The sequence below is a fragment of the Artemia sp. Qi Xiang Cuo genome, chromosome 7 (assembly GCF_049724085.1).
Source record: "Artemia sp. Qi Xiang Cuo chromosome 7, ASM4972408v1, whole genome shotgun sequence".
Lineage (NCBI taxonomy): Eukaryota > Metazoa > Arthropoda > Branchiopoda > Anostraca > Artemiidae > Artemia > Artemia sp. Qi Xiang Cuo.
This window is the reverse complement of record NC_142800.1, coordinates 59,821,174-59,838,816: the sequence shown is the minus strand read 5'-3', so window position 1 is coordinate 59,838,816 and position 17,643 is coordinate 59,821,174. Positions and strand designations below refer to the sequence as shown.

The 17,643-nt window shown below is 37.3% G+C and overlaps 1 protein-coding gene across 1 annotated transcript in view; it reads right to left on the bottom strand.

Annotated features, from left to right (window-relative positions):
- Positions 1 to 17,643, bottom strand: part of LOC148950514 (serine/threonine-protein kinase minibrain-like) — an 82,559-nt gene that overhangs the window by 40,246 nt on the left and 24,670 nt on the right. Inside the window, exons 3-4 of the mRNA XM_089091640.1 lie at positions 7,652 to 7,872; positions 3,371 to 3,571 (exon numbers count right to left, since the gene is read on the bottom strand). Of these exons, the coding sequence (XP_088947766.1) occupies positions 3,371 to 3,571; positions 7,652 to 7,872 (422 nt within the window). The remainder of the gene's footprint in view (positions 1 to 3,370; positions 3,572 to 7,651; positions 7,873 to 17,643) is intronic.

The window sequence follows — 17,643 nt, the reverse complement described above, 5'->3', positions numbered from 1 at the left end:
AAGTGCTTTGAAATAGATTATGTTTTATCAGAATGGCGCATATTTATTGATTCGACTAAAACCAGCCTCAAAGCAGGATTGTTGCATAATAGAAATGTATTTGCATCTCTTCCTATGGAATACTCCGTTCATATGAAAGAAAACTAATATCTTGGCTTCAGTTCTTGAGAAAATCAAATATCAAGAGCATCAGTGGATGGTTTGCGGTCATTGCAATGTTGTTGGGTCAGCAGCAAGATTCTTACAAAAAGTCCTTTGTTTCTTTGTTTATGGGATAGTAGAGCACAGCCAGCCAGCTCAACTGGACTAAAACTGACTGGCCACTTCGAGACAGTTTCAAAATTGGCGAGACTCTGTGCTAATATTATTAGTAAAATATTTTAGGACTTAGTCCTAAAAGTTATTAATTGCAAACTCCTTTTAAAAAGAGCATGTACCTCTGAGCCACACGGGGTATAGTGAAGGCTTGAGCTTTATAATGATTATACAAATAGACAAATCATTTTTTAGTGCAATAACAATTTCTTTCTACGGCTGTTTGTATTTTGCAATTCGTAAAGTTCTTTTTTTAACTACTATACTACAACCACTTTACTTTGTTTGGCAACAATTATCTTTTTTTTTTTTTTTTTTTTTTTATTCAGTAGATTCAACAGTCGATAAAACTAGTATCTAAGAAAACTAAAAAAAAAGGTCTCTAGCATATCCTCCTCCATTAGAGAAGTCCATGAAACCTAGTTGACCTAGTGGAGGTCTCACTGACAGTTTCCAAATGGATGATTAGTGTCGACTCGCACCGTCTGAAACTAAATGTCTCCGCCGCATTTCTGGTATTACCTACCTTGACTGAATCACAAAAATCGAACTCCTTGAGCGCCTAAAAATCCAATCAACAATCCTGACCAAAATCTAATTCCAGCAACTTCGGTGGCTCGGCCACGTAAATCGGATGTGTCAGTTCTGTCTCTCGAAAATCATCTTTGAAGGGCTAATTCCTAATTATCATCCTCACGGTTATCCTCCAATGAGGTGGAAGAAAAACTTTGCACCTCATCGCCTTACCGACCTTCTTCGCCTAGCAGAAGACCGTGAGGCATACAGAAGGTGTATCCCGGCCATTAAGAAGAAAGAGGCCCCAAGACGACCTCCAAGGACGGAGGGGAAGTATATTAACGACCCCCCCCCCTTGCCCTGGCAACAGATGTGGATTAAAATCCACCTTATGTCGGCTTTGACCGAAAGGTAGTCATTTATTTAAGGAGACATTAAAGCCATTTCATGGTTGTTGTTTTTTTCAAGGTATTTCAAGACATTCAGGGCTTTCTTTTGAAACAGTTTAAAAGAGATGATAAAGAGTCGTGGAACGAGGTGAGTGGTTTGAAAATGAGCTTGTTCTTGTTTGATTGTTAAACAACAGTTCAGTGTCTGTCAACAAATTACGTAAGTTTGGGTCTAGACCAGTGGTTCCCAACCAATTTTGGGCATGTCTCACCTAGGCACCTGATGCCCCGCTCGAGACGTTTGTTATTGAAAATTTACGTGTATTTACCTAAAGGAAGCTTAAAAGGCCATTAATTTGGTATCTTTTTCTGGGTTGTCCCCAAGGCATATTTTGTACTGACAATAAATATCGTCTGGATACGAGACCCGAACTTCACAGACACTTGGAAGCAGAGATTCCGACTCCAATTTATAGAAAGACTATGTCTTCACGAAAGCATGCCATTTACAATCTTTTTTGTCCTGCGGTGGCGCAGTGGGTTTGATCTCAGCTTGGTAACACGGGACCCATCATTCAAACTAAGCTGTAGCAGCACACTGCAGGGCCAATGTAATGCCACCGGTAATGCAAGCAACTGGTACAAAATTTCACGAAAACAATATTTGATACCGCTATATAGCTTTTGAATTCTTCAACAACATATTTCCTGGTCATTTTACAGAACTCAAAAATCTAAACATTTTCAGAAAGAACACATACCTCCTAGATGAAAAGATCCAGCCAATAAAGCATGTATGATGAGAAAGACTCGCTTGGCTTCGGGCTTTGGTATCTTTTATCTAACGCCACATTATTTTTTCAGAATTAAAGATTATGCTTTAAAAGACAGCCCGACCCTGTAGCTTGCTCCCCTGGATTCTCACCACGTGGCGACTTTGTGGACTCTGCATCAACAGATTATTATCACTCACTAAGACTTCACTCAGTTTTGACTCAATAGTGGAAATAATTATGGTTTGTAATCAAACAAACTTAGTTCCTTAAGGTGGATAAATAGTTTTTATCTTTTCATTTCAACGTTGTGGCATGCAATAGGCGTAGCCAGGAACTGTTAAAAACACCAAAAAACTTTCTGAATTGCAATTTAGAAAAATCATTGCAGCAGGGCAAGAAGAATGATCCAAATTCATTGAATAATAACCTTGTGAAGATATTCTATTGTCTAAAAAAATAGCCCCGTCATTTAAAGGGCTAATAGCAAAAAGTTTAAATATTCTCACGAAACGAAATTAGAGCAAACACAACCTTGATCGAGTGCCATAAAAGTATTTGAGCTAGATGCACTAAAAGCGAAAAACCACATAAGAAGCCGCGAGTGTACGAGGGCCTTGGTGTGGTTTATAGTTAGATCGCATTTTCACTGTATCTGAACCGTAAGTCGCCAAGAACTAAAGGAAGAACTAAGCGCACAACTTAGATTCAATCCACCAGGATTTTTAACACCACTCCCAGGCTTTTGAACGAGCTAGCTTGTAAACTAGCCACGTATACTTACATCGGTGTTGTAAACGTGGCACAATTGTACCATTTTTGGGTACAATTTAGAGGTCCTGGCACGATGCGGCACATTTGGATATTTTTTGGTACACAACAAATTTGAGTATATTCTAGTTTTAACTGCTCCTTTCAGACTCGAACACCTGCTCAAGTTTCAGTTTTTCGGGAATTTTCGTCTTATTATGACAACTTTTTAGCCTACGGCTCAGATGGTACAAATTCATCTCCAGATGTACAATTGTAGTAGGGAAACCGGTACAGTTTCTTTCAAAGCGTTGGCAACGCTAACTCATATTAGCGTGTGTACAAATTGCAAGGTGGTAAAACATCGCAATGTATTTAAAGACATTAGCCTCAGCAGCAGATGACAACAAGTGGTTCCCATACGCAAGCTAGTTGGCAACTGAGCAAGTGGGAAATGTTGTGCTTGCTCGACTACTAGTGTCAAGCTTATAAACTCCCCCGTGTACTTGAAGCTTTACGTTTTGAGCTACCAAACCTACATCAGCTTATGAAAACTAGACATTCATTTTGAAATATTGCATATCGAGAATGTTATAGAGGAAACGTTAAATTAGGGGTAAAACTAACCTGGCCAAAAGATCCTTTACCAATCAGCGAATCGATTTCATATCTATCCAGGAACTTTTCCCCGTGTCGAATAATGTAGTCATGATTATCGTCATCAAAACCATCATTATAAACTTTCCTCTCTTTTTTCGTCGTGTGACTCGTTGAAGTATCTTCAGCATGAACTGGCTGAGCTCGCCGCTTCTTTTTTGCATAATACACCTTTATAGACAAAATAAATCAGCAAATTTTTCTCGCTTTATGATTTAAATCAATGCAATTGATCAAGTCAGGCTATCTTTAATTCAAAGGCTTGCGTGGGGAAATCTGGATTTTAGGGTGTACACATACAACTCAAACCTGAAGATGAATATATATCTTTTTAACAAACAATGGGCATATACATACACAGACACTTATAAGATACTTTTCGGTTGGGTATATTGACGTTTCGCTCAAGAAGGCTTGTCTCCCAGAAATAAAGTGGAAAACATCCCTGGTGCAAAAAATACATTAATTGAGCCATTAATGTTGTCAACAAGAACCAATAAAGTTTTTTGTGGAAGTGTAAGTTAAGCTTGTAATCAAGGAAAATTTCTCTTATTTTTTCTTTCAATGCAACCACTATAACCAAAGCTTCAATAGTTCAAGCCCAACTTTTTATACTGGAAGGGAGGCATATGAATATTATAGTAAAAATACTAATAAATATAACTAATATAAAATTGTAATATGGCAAAACGTAAAAAGTTCCAATATCTAGTATCAATGCACTTTCCATTGGAAATTTCTAACATTAAATTATAGTTTCTTTACCTATTACTCACAAGGCAGGCATATGCGTGGTCATTTTTCGACAGATGAGGCAGGAAAAATTTAGGAAAAGTAGAAAAAGACGAAAAGTGGAAAAGAGGTGAATTAAATGAATAAGTCCCGATATCATCAAAAGACCTTACAATTTTTTTGGCGTATTGTTGAAACTATTATAGGTACTTGTCGGTTATTGGAAACACATTCGAGAATTACACTTAGGTTACATCTCAGAAAACCGGTTTCATAGCTACAAAAACAAGTGATGGATGATACAATGCATTGAACTTAGACAGAATGTAATGGAATTGTATAATTTGGGCTATATATATTTGCAAATTGGGGGGTTAGGTTTCCATAATTTTGTTTCTAAAGTATTTTATCATCATGTTTTGTTATTTTTCATTAGGATTAACAATTAACATAACTTCACTTTTTGGGTGTGTTTCCAATAATTGACAAGTACCCTATTATATACTTTCAACTGAAAAGTGTTGGTACTTTCCCATTACGTGGACACCTCGGCTATAGACAGTCGAATAAATGCAGTGATGGAGATTCGTAAAGCGGGTAATTGTTATCTAAATTGATCGAAGAGCGTGGTTTCTCATTGAATTTACAATATTTAAACTGTTGTTTTTGGGGTTTAGGGGGGAGAAAAAGGTACCTAGCTTAAGTTACGTATTTACTATATGCACTGTTTTACCCCCCACCCCCCGAAGTTACCAATAAAAATACAAAAATTGTTTCTAAACTATTATATATTCAACCTATTTTGTTTTTTTTAATTAGCATTAACCAAAATTGACTTTTTATAGGTGTCCACATAATGGGAAAGTACCGAAGTTTTATACTGTTGCTACTTCAGAGACTATTTACGATCAACTCTTATTTTTGCAGTTTTAACTGTGGTTATAATTACTTATTTCAGAAAAATAGTACCAGAGAGCCTTATACTAGCGGCTCCCTAGACCCTGCCCCACATGGCCTATTGGTAAACCGGTTCTGCTTGTGAAAGAAGAAAGACTATTCTCAAAATTTATCAGCCTCAAAACATAATTTCCCAAGGGAGCTAAATATGAACTACCACATTACGAATATCGAGGGGAGACCCGAGACCCTCCATTTATATTCAGGTATGTTTATACTTAAACATAAACATATTTAATGCTCAGACATACTGAAAACTGAACAAATTTAGGGGTCTCTGCTAGTGATTGTTCTAGTGCCCACTAGAAGGTAAGTCAAGTCCTAACTACGATTTTGAAATTTCATCGAACTCATCTATTTCATTGCGAAACATAAAGAATGAGCACCAAGTTGCCACTTTTCTTTTTCAGATAACAATCCATCCTCCACAAAGCGCAGCTCCAAGTACAAATCTGTAATGACTCAACATATTTGCAAAGTTCTCTTCACAATCAAGTGACCAAGTTTTACAGGTCTCAGTGTTACGTTATCCATGACGTCGTTAAATTCTCTGGCAAGCAGTTTTTAAATAGACATTTAAAAGCGTGAGAAATCCGGAAGTATCAAACTGTCTCGAGACTGTTATGGCTGGAGGCGTCTTCATGGTTTTTGGCTCTGCTGAAATTCCCGCGAGTATTACGCCTGTAAACAACCCCATCAGAATATCTTGTGGGATTATAATGCTTATCAACTAAGTAATGCTAAATGTATAATAGCCTGAAATACCTCTCTTAAAAGGCAACAAATAGAGAGGTCAAATGTACAAATCAAGTTACAATTTGAATTACCAGATAATTGTAGTCAAAAACAAACGACAAAGTAACCAAAATTTACCACTTTTACCTTCTTCAATTTACTACCTTAGTCGGAGAGCTTATCCAATAAAAAAACGGAAAATAGTATTGAAACACGGGATTTAAAGATATATATATATATATATATATATATATATATATATATATATATATATATATATATATATATATATATATATATATATATATTCTCAAACTGAGACCAGTGTAGCCTACTGAGACCCGTTTAAAAAAAAAAAAATACGAACAAGCCAGTGACAATATCACTAATAGAAAAAAATGCTAGAAAAATCACCGCTGGTTTGGAAGTCAAACCTAAGAGCCTCCAGTAAGGAGATAAAAAGTGCGTGTTTTTTTTTCTATTTTGTACGTTCCAGAAGGGGACAGGGGACCGGTTCATGCTCCTCAAAAAATATGATTTTACGAAGAGCTTGCAGCTGTAACCTGCACCAACAGGACAAGATACTTCTATCATTGGATTTATTACTTTCAGACCTATCCATTCACTGAGCCATAATTTTGGTATTACTTAAGACTTTTTATTAGACAATAATCCAAACTTGCTTAAAAAAATGAAATCTTTCCTTTCTTCAGCGATTTTCCTTTCCCATCTCCAGTAATTTTCAACCAGAAGACATTAGAACCGTAAGAATGTAAGAAAATAACACACCAACACACAAACTTGAGCACAGAAAATAAACCTTAACTTGCTAGTTAGTGAACCTTAATTGTTCAAATCTTCATTGCGTCCATGGACCACCTGCCACCCCCTCTTCCACAAATGCAGTGACTGCATGTCAATCTTCACCTCTAAATCCAATACATCAAGACAAACGGGTTTTAATTAGGACAAAAAATGATATGATACAACTTGAAGGTTCACTATAAAAACTCCGGATAAAAATCTGTAACCGACACAGGACAGATAAGATAGAACCTATTTTCGAGAAGAAAATAACATTTAATCGGCTAAGTTAATTTCTAGATAATTAAAGCTAAAGACACAAAGTGACAGGTTAAACGGGAATCCCTGGTCCACAGAACCGACCAATATAAAAAAAAACTTCGATCGTCAAATAAACAAACATAGTAGAAGAAAATAGAAAAACGGTTGAAATATTGAAGAATATGCACAGAAGTATAAGACATACTGTCAGTGGGCAAAAAAGAGCTAAATTTCAACAGCAAAAGTCATTGGCTAACTTAATAGGCAACTGGATGAGATTTGAAACAAAACTGATCCTGTAACAAGAGGCTCGGGGACACAATGGATCGGGCTTTCTTAAACTATTTGTTATACTGCAGAAATACCTATAGAGTATTGCACGCTATTAACTGGTCGATTAGAAACTTTTTATTTGGTCATTATCAAATTTGCTATTTCGTTCAAGATTTAATCATGTAGCGACAACAAAAAACATATTTCTTAACTATTGGTGGGATATGCAAATCTTATGCTTCTGACCACATCCCTATCACGGTGCAAAAAGTTCTGTGTCATTTTGTAGAGGTAATTCTACTGTGTTTCTAACTCAGCTTTGACCATGTCGCTGTTGTACACTGGTCCTAAAACTATACTAGAATGGCAAGCCGAATTACAGCCACTCATCACGATAGTGTCGTGTTCCTTTCACTTTATCAAACAATTTTTTTTTTTTTAAAATTTTTTCTCTTCATCATCGTAAAAAATAATAATAAAGTGGATTACCTCGTTTATATGCTTATAGGTTTTTATCAAATCAACAGATAGTTTCCTGAGTGGTGCTGATGCAGGATCACGAAATTTCACCGGGATGCGTGCCTGCATTGTCAGCATATCCAAAGTTGCAACGCCTGCACCAGTTTCGATAAGGGGCAGCCGTGTGTACATTGCAGATGTTCCACTGCCACTTAGACCAGGGTGTCCACCATTCGGTAGGGCTACACGTTCTTGAAAAATAAAAAGTATTAATGTTTAAATTAAGCCCGATAGTACTAAATAGGCTGTAGCAGTACGTAGTATCATATGCATAGAAGTCGATAAGGTGTATCATCTGCGAGTTCCGAAATTCTCGGATCGTTAAATGATTTTTCAGGTGGTCGAAAAGAAACGTGCTTTTCGGCCGCAATTTTTACTTAGAGGACAGCAGGGACGTAGCCAGAGGGAGAAGGGGGTCTTATAAGTCCTTATGCCCTACTTGGAAGAGAAGAGCTATAGCTTACCAGAATAGATACACAGAATAACAGAAAATTATCTAAATCCTACGTGCATAGGTTTACGTAAAACAGCACATGAAACCTTCAATCCTCCTCCCCTAGACAAAAGTATTTTGATTTATCCTGCTCCTAAAATTACTCTCCGAATCACCCCCTAATAAAAACCTAAAAAATGTGTATATTCTAACCTCTCATCCCCCTACCTAATTGTATGTGTTCCTCAATAGCCTAAACATGCGTTGGAGTCTAGCAAAAATAGGGTTATTATAACTTCAGACAGAAAAAAGGCTTTAGTGTCATCTCCAGATCTTCGTTCATTCAACAGTGTTTCATGACAATACTTATCTTCCGTTGTAATATTGGGAAACGAAACTAGATCATTTCGCAGTTATATTTACGATTCTTTGTACTCTGTACGGAAACGGGGGACAAATTATGAGACTCTTTCCACTAAAAAAATTCTTGGCAAAAACTAACCGTTTAACCAAAAACAATGCACTCACAAGGCCGCCAATTTGGCCGATACACGAAGATATGGTTGTCCTAGTGAGGCGGCAGTTTTAGATGAGGAAACAAGGAACATAGGGTAGTATAAGAATTTTTTTCAATTTATGCAGATTGCACACTTTAGTAAGCCTACATGGAATCACTGCACTGCCCTGCCAGGGAATTATGAGCAGACGGCAAATGGGTAGGAGAATTAGGAAGGATAACTAGTAGTGCTGATGCCTCACTCTCTCTAGATAAAATGCACAGAGGAAAGTAATGTTTATTTCCTGTCCCCTGCCCTTTCTCCTACGAACAACACAAATAGACTTCTTATCAATAGAAAAAAACTGGAACAATAGTAGAGAGCGATATTAGAATATCATCTGATGCGTTATACTATGGGTGGACTCCCCGAACTGAGTCGGGGATAAAGGCATAAAAGAACGCTGTGCGTGAGGCGTTGGCCAATGCTCAATCCAAATCCCTTTCAATGATAAAAATAGCATTCCCACTTGCACTGCTTGAAAACAGAGCTGGAAAAATATATACTTTTTTTCAAATTTAAAATGAAAATCCTACATTTTGCATTGAAACTATACCGTTCTAGGTTAAAAGGAAAACAAATCGTGTCATTTAAGGTAGGTTGAGCTGGGCAACAGTATCACTTTCATCTGAGCTTTTTGTTAAACATTTCGCGTTGTAATCGCGTGCTTCAATACAATTGAAAACAGCAACAAACGAATAGTTCAACGCTTTCTGGATATGATAAAAGGCAAAAGTTTTCAAAACGACTTTCATGCTGCAGAAATGTAATCGTTTCTCTATTTGAGGCAGTGAAAAAATTGAACATATGGGTTCACATATATGATTAATTCATTTATTTTACCTTTATAAACAGCATATTCTGTTCTTTACTTATGAGGCCACAGATCATCCGCGCCCGTTGCAAGGAGGATTCTTTTGCAATGGTCGGGATGTACTCTATTTTAGTTTTGTATTTGGCTGAGAAAACTTGAAGGGTATGGACCTCTGATGCCTTCCCTGAGACCATTCAGCTCAGTATTCCAGATTACTCCTTTCAAGTCCCACGATTTAGACCAAAAACTCTATTTCAAGGCTGGAGGGTGGGGAATATGGGTCCATATGCTCCTTTCCTGCATTTGCATGACGACCCATCTCTTAAGAAATCCTAGATACGTCCCTGAAAGGTGGGGGTCCCTGGTGCCAATCTTGGAGATTGTAAGGTATTTATCCAACATGTTCAAATGTATCCCTAGAAGTGTCAGTCAACCTAATCAGCAACAAATAAAAAAAAACTGCGATACCACAATGTGAGGTCTCATGCTTGCAGGTCAGGCGGTTACGGTTGGTTCTGTAAAGAACGGTCTGCAAGCATTCATGGTACTTTCCCATTATATGGGCATTTACAAGGAAACCAGTCACGAAAAACCCGTTTTTTACGGGTTAATTCAAGACACCGCTTCACAGCAGGCTAATGTAATCCATAGCGTAGTTTTAGTGGCGTATACGATATTTAAACTGTTGTTTTTTGGGGTTTAGGGTTGGTAGGGTAAGGTTAGGCTAGGTTAGGTTACGTATTTAATATATGCAATGCTTTACCACCCACCCACCCCCTAATGTGCAAATATATAGCCCAAATTTGTTTATAAAGCCTTATATATTCATCCTATTTTATTTTATTTCATTAGCATTAACCAAACTTGACTTTTTAGAAGTGCCCATATAAGGGGAAAGTACCGCATTCATTATAGGATAAGCCTAAAAATAACCTAGAATTTGACGACAAGAAATTAAAAAGAAATAAATGATCTTCTGCTTTGAAAGAGGAGCCAATAAATGTGCCCCCCCCCCCCGACAGATATACTAACATGCCACTTTGCTATGTTAAGTTGGACATAATTATCCATTGTCAAACAATGGCATGTAAAAAGAAGTTCTCAGTCAGGCAGACACGCGGAAAATTGTTTCGGAGACGGTATTTAATCAAACATAACACCTAAATGGGCAAAAAGGATTCTGAAGGTATGACCTTCTGGATCCATCCTAGAAAAGGTAAGCCCGTTGGTTCATTTTCAGCGTCATGGAGGGCGGGGGGGGGGCGGCTGCACTGCCCCTAGATTTTTTTTGCCTCCCCCCTCCCGAGATCCCGAAAATACTTGTTTTGCTAATATCCTTGAAGAATGCCTTTTTTTTCTTTTTACCAAATATATTGAAAAAAAAAGAAAAATTACCCCCCCCCCCTTTACATTTTCGTTTATTGACACCACTGTTCATCTTTCCATTTTGTCTTTCAACCTTCATTTCAGCTTATTTTTGAACAAGTGGCAAACTGAATATGTGTACTAATAGTAAACTTCACCCACTGATTATGTGTTTATTTTGTCCATAGTTTTTAAAAAGGGACAGATTAGGTAAACTTAACATAGCAAAGTGGCGTGTCAGCTTATCAGCACAGTGTGCGCGTTTATTCCTTTTTGCTTATTCTCACAAAGCAGAGGGTAAACCTATCGATGTCTTTTTATATGCTTTCTTGCGGTGATCCTTCCTGGAAAAGCTAACTTTACGATGTTGCTGGTTGGCTTGTTGGCAACCAGTAAGCTGGGAACCAAACAAAACCAGCCTTAGTTCGCAAAGGGTCCACATTTATTCTCTCTCTTACATTGCAATGCAGTAGGATTCTGGTGTAAGATTAAAATACCTTGCAAGAAATAACGACGACTATTATGAAGTCGCTATGGCAAAACTTTTACTAGTTACTCAACCTCTAATCCTCTACACAACTTAGCAGCATGACAAAATATTCCCCAGAACCCCTCCCCCAGATGAATTTTGGTAAAACTACTTCTGCTACTACTAACAACTCACCGTAGCGCCAAGTCACCTGAGACCAACACAACTACTCACGCTCCTCCTCCATCCCAATATATCCAAAGCCTCCCTCTTTGTCCCCCCCCCCCCGGTGCTTGATAGGATCCGTATTTAAGATTCAAGCGTCAGTTTCGAAATATCTTAGCATCTTCCCCCCCCCCAAAAAAAAAAAAAAAATCGTGGATATTTCTGCCTAATTTCGTCGCTGTAAAGTAGATCATTTAGTTTCTTTTATCTATTCATCGCGAACGAATTATCGATCCTAAAGGGCAAGCTTTTTTCGGTTCATGAAAATGTTTTCCCCTTGGAAACAAGAAAATAGACAGGCAGTGACTAGAGTCGAAAAGTAAAAGTGGGGTCAGCCTTTAAGACAGTCCAGACTTTAACGAAAAAAAAAGTCTGCAATCGTAATTATACGAAACATCTGATGAATATTTGGGTGAAATTAGTTCATCATTCGGTTGCATTAACCACAGCAGTACCTTGATTTGCTGAGTAAGGTCCTATGAAAAGCACAAGGTCCTACTTTAAAATGTATAATTTGAGCAAATATGATGAAACCCTAGGATTTTTATCAATTTTATAGTCACATCCCAGCTAATTTGGGGCATGCTTCTCGTCTCTTCCTTGTAGTTTAATGTAAAAATATTCAACCAGCAGTCTGTAATTACCCAAACCATTTTGTTAATCTTACCAATGTATCAACTACGCCTACTAATACTAAAAAGCCGCTTCAGCACCAAGACACCTGAGGCCATTGACCTTTACGTGCTCCTCCTCCATCCCAAGCTACTCAAAGCAACCCTTTTCTTCTTCTCTGATGAATTTACTGTTTCTTCTAAATCATTCTTTTAACCTCTTAGCATCCCAATTGGGGAGTTTTTCGTCTGTTTCGAGGTGGATGGCCAAGAACTACAATCTTTGGCCACCTGTTTATCATTCGTCTATAAAACAAGGTGTAGCCACCTTAAACTTTCTTTCATTAGTCCAAGAAAGTATTTTTTGAACCATATTTTTTGTACTGATTATTGTTTAATATACGGTCAGTCAAACGAGTCCCTTTTACTATCCTCCAAGAATTCTCCTCTGGAAAATACTTAAAAAGTCTCCATCAGCCTTCCAAAGGGTCGCAGAACCATGCTTGACCACTGTCATTATCGTGGTTTCCATTGTTCTAACCGTAATTCGCAAATTTATGTTCCAATTCTTCTAAATTATTTTCTACTGCGGATATGCACCCTTTACCTTGGCTATTCAACTTTTTACATCTTTACAGCATCCAACATATTTACTAATAATACTACCCAGGAAAGTGAGGCTATCCACTGAAATCAATTTTCTTTTTACCAAGCACTACCTCTTCACACTTATTTATTTTAGTCTAAGCGACTTAGTACTCTTAAAATTAATCTTCAAATCAATTCTTGCACCCTAAAATCTCAAGACCTCCTAAATCAATAGCCTTTGCCGCGTTCCTTATGATAAAATCATATTCAAGAGGATAAGAGACAACCCTCCTTAATTATTGATTCCACACCGAACCAACTACCAACCTCACTTCCTACAATAACTACAGCAGTATTATTATCCTTGTTAGTACAAACAATTTTAATATACATATCCCGTACGCCATAGAAACATAAGAACTTCACTGTAGCTTTTCTATCAGCTAAATCAAATGTTAGTTCATAAACTATAAAACCAGACTAAAGAGGTCTGATCTGATGAATCATACACTTCTCAATTATCAATCCAATAGTGAAAATTTCGGCAACTTTCCAAAATCACACTTCTTCTCTTAAAGCTTTATTTGCAGCATTTCTTAGTCCTATAAGCATCATCGTTCTAAGTAATGTGTTTCCTGTAGAAATCAAGCTAATGTCTCCATAATAAACACTCATTCTTTTCGCTTTTCTTATAAAGAGTTTAATTAAAGATTTCCTAAAATCATCTTCAGTAATTTATTTTTAATTTCACAACTGACATATTTCAAAACTCACCACGCTATTAGAACCTGAGCCATTATTGTTTTTCAATCATTTGAGTAGTATTTAACTCCTCGCTGCAATATAAATTTCTCTTCACTTTTAAATTGCCAGAAAATATTAATTCTTTTCTAGTGAATTTCCTACATCTTTATCACATTCTAACATGTTCTGAAAATGTTCTGCCCATCTCTCCGTAAGACTAAGCTATTCTTACCACTATAATATCTCACTATCACGCCGTCTGACTGCATTTTTCAATCCTTGGCAATTTTATACATGACTCCTATTTCAAATCTCCCTAATTCCCACTTTAATGGATGCTCTACTTCCATTACTCTCCTCTTCTCGTAAGATCTATCACAAAGAAACTTTATGTGCAGCCCCCCTCTCTTTTCAACAAAGCTTAAAGCGACATTTAAAAGCTAAGACATTTTCTACTACTTTGCCCTATTTTGTAGAAATTACTCCCTACGTTTTCTAAATAATCAAGTTCTAAATTATATAGTTTCATATTCAACCGTTCTTGGAAAAGTTCCTCTTAAATTCCTATCCTGGAGTCTATCAACGTCATAATTACGCGGAAGGTAGTTACCCTTCCTAAATTTCCGCTTAAATTAGCTCTAGGGACTACGGCATGGTACTGATAAATACAGGCATAGCCTATACACTATTATCCTGTATCGATCCTACCAGTCTTCAATTTGTAAAGCATAATCACTCAGTTTTTTTTTTCCTTTGCTATACTAAAAATAGCTCAGCTAGGATTTTATCTATCCTATTCGTACCGACCTAGCCCTTCAAGCAACTCGTAAAAACACCATATTTCCACCCGAGATCTTGTTTATTTATTACTGTAATTGTATGTAAAATTCATTTGAGTCACTACTATCTCCGTCAATTGGTTCTACAAGGATACGCACCTCTATGACTCATACTTGCCCTTTTTGGTAATAAAGTGAGCAGCTACAATTATATTTTTAACACCTTCCCAACCTAAGCAAGACATAGAATTTTTTTTATAAATCTTGAATCGTACTCCCGTCCTATATACCCTATCCTTCCAACATGAATAAATAAATTCTACATCACCAAATTTCTGGTTCCACAACCCTGGCAGATGAGTTACTGAAACTCCTAACATGATTTGTCTAGTTCGAAACTTATGAATTTGCTGACAAGTAGCTTCTTCTCAAGTCTATACATTTAGTCCAGTAAAACTACGAAAAAAGGCTAAATCTCGGCATTTGAGCAACAGTAATGTTTATGGCACCAAAGTATTCAAGAAAATTCGCTTAATAGCATATCAAAATCACCCGTGCAGAAATACCCTTTTTTTCAGGGAAAAGACGTGAAAAAAGGAGACCTCAAATTTTAATTTCTGCATATTTTCTAGACTAAAAGGACATTTCTTATTAATTTAAGTCCGGGGAGAGTGAATAGGATATCAGAACTGAAAAATGACATAATTTAGTACCCCATTTCCCTCCTAAACGAGTTTAGAGGGGGGCAAGAAATCAGAATCTAAATTTGTGCAGAATTCGTACCCAAATGATCACGAAAATGTTCAGAAAAAATTTGCTTAATAACATATCCGAAATTGCTTGAAACCACCCGTGCAGAAATACTCTTTTTTAAGGAAAAAGAGGGGGGAAAGGGGGGAAATCTCGTATTTAAATTTCTACAATATTTTTTTGGACTGAAAGTTACTTTCCTATTAATTCTAGCCCGATGAGACCGAAAATGATATCGGAATTGAGAAATTCTATCATTTAGTATCCTGTTTTCGTCCTAGGCTGCCCTTAAAGCTGATGTATAGAATCAGCACAAACCTGAGGTTCAATAAACACCAATACAAGCATGACACTATGTCGTGGATGGTGGTTGGCTATCTCATTCGGTAGGATGGGGCACTTTATTCACTTACAAAGAGGTGGTTTCTTCTAACGTAGTTTTTGTAGAGCAGTATTTCTGCATTGGTTGACGTCATTTCTGACAGCAATGCAAGTTGGCCGACAATCAAAGATCACGCCCAATGGAAAAGAACAGAAGGAAAACAGTGCCCTACCACCAATTCCAATTCTGCCACATAGGTTGCTCGCAAGAAAGAAGACTTTCTCTCAGACAATAAGTCGAATATCATAAAGCTGATAGCTGAGAAACTTGTGGAAGCCGGGTGTCAAGTACAAAAGCCAAAGATGATGTAAACATTATAATAGCAAATACTGCGCTTGCTTCAGACGATAAAGGAGAGATCTGCTTGATTGGAAATGATACCGACTTGTTGGTCTTGCTGACACACCTTGCAAAATCCGAGCATGTACCTCTTTATTTCCAGACTGGAGTTCCTGCTGATTCTGCAGATTTTTTACTCTCACTTGAAGATGAAGCTACCATCAGAGATTACAGTCACTGTCGTTCCTCTACGTCTTTTCAGGATGTGATTATACTTCGCGACTGCAGGGTGTTTGCAAAGCTTTAATAATGAAAGCCACAGCTGATGCCATATTTTTTTGAAACCAGTCAGATGTTTTACTGCTCTTCAGCAAACAAGGAAGAACTGATTGCGGCAGGTGACAAGGCTCTTCTAAGCTTCTACAGAACCGGATTCGATAAATCCTTATTTGAACTCCGACACCGTCTGTTCATATCAAAAGTAGCCAGTGCGGCTAATTTGTCCATACCGAACTCTTACCACCCACACTTACTGCTGCAAAATACCCCTATCTGCGTGTTTATTTTCAAATGACGACATGGTTGCATTCAGTGACAGCTCTAGTTCTTGAAGACTGGGTCTGGAAACTTTCGTCACATGGTTATATACCCATTATGACTGATATACCACCTGATCCTGAAATCCTTTTGAAACTGATTCACTGATGCGGTAAAGGTGACTGTGAGAGCCTCCAATATACTTAAAAAAAGTGACCTTTTCTACACAATTACTTGTAGCCAGTATCATAGAACAAGCTGTCGCAACATTTTTTTCTACCATTACGATCTGTATAACCAATGTGAATGTGACTAAGCCAAATTTTCTGTTGCATTCAATGGCTTTTTAATGAAAACAAAGATTTTATTCTTTTAGAGTTATAGCAATCGAGAACGAAGTTGAGATTGAAGTGTTCCTGTATACTATTTTTTGTTTTAATTTTTACTTGTTATGCTTTTTTAACAATAATAATCGAATTTGTCAAATCCCGGAACGAAGTTAAAAATGACAAACTTCAGATGTTCTCATCAACCCCCCCCCCCAGTACTAAAGGGTGAGGGTGGGGTGAAAATAAGAATGGGAGAGTCAAGAAAGACCTTAAAAGATAATTTGAAGAAAATCTTATCTTCAGATTTGCACTCTTTATTTCTGAAAAAAGAAATTTTCAGCAAAAAGATCGTTGTAAGAAAAATCCCGTCCCCATCACCTCTGAAGTCAGGTTGAGACTAACAGAGAAGCCCAATAATACTTCATATTTGAGTTCATGGGCTAAAATTGCAATGACGCATCGTCAAAAAGAAAAGTAGGCCAATAGCGAAAAAGGGTGTTTTCATCCCCCCCCCCCCTCTAACCCTCTGACCTCACCTAGGGTGGAAATAGGGTACTAAATGATGGAATTTTAATCCCAATGTCGTTTTCGGTCTCCCCGGACTTGAATTAATAGGAAACGACCTTTCAATTCGGGAAATATTACATGAATTTAAATTCGAGTTTTTCCCTCTTTTCCCTGAAAAAAGGGGTATTCTTGTACGGGTGATTTCGAATATGTTACTAAGCAGATTTTTCTGAACATTTTGGTGGCAAAAAAAATCTTTTTGCTCAAATACTGGATCAAAGCCGTCTTTTACTGGACTAATTGCGCTTAAGCTAGCTGAGAACCCAGCAGCAAGAAGTACATGCGACCTCTAGCTGGATGCAGGCTTTGTGCAAGCCTGGACCTGTCATAGTCACTACATGATTTTCCACACGAAACTCTCCTATCAACGGGGGTCGACGTCCTCCATTAGCTATCTCAAGCCTATTATCTTTTATATTCATGCCTATAAATCCCAGACTACAGAAGGGAAGCAACCCTATGTAGGCCTATATATGTATGTATGTATATATATATATATATATATATATATATATATATATATATATATATAT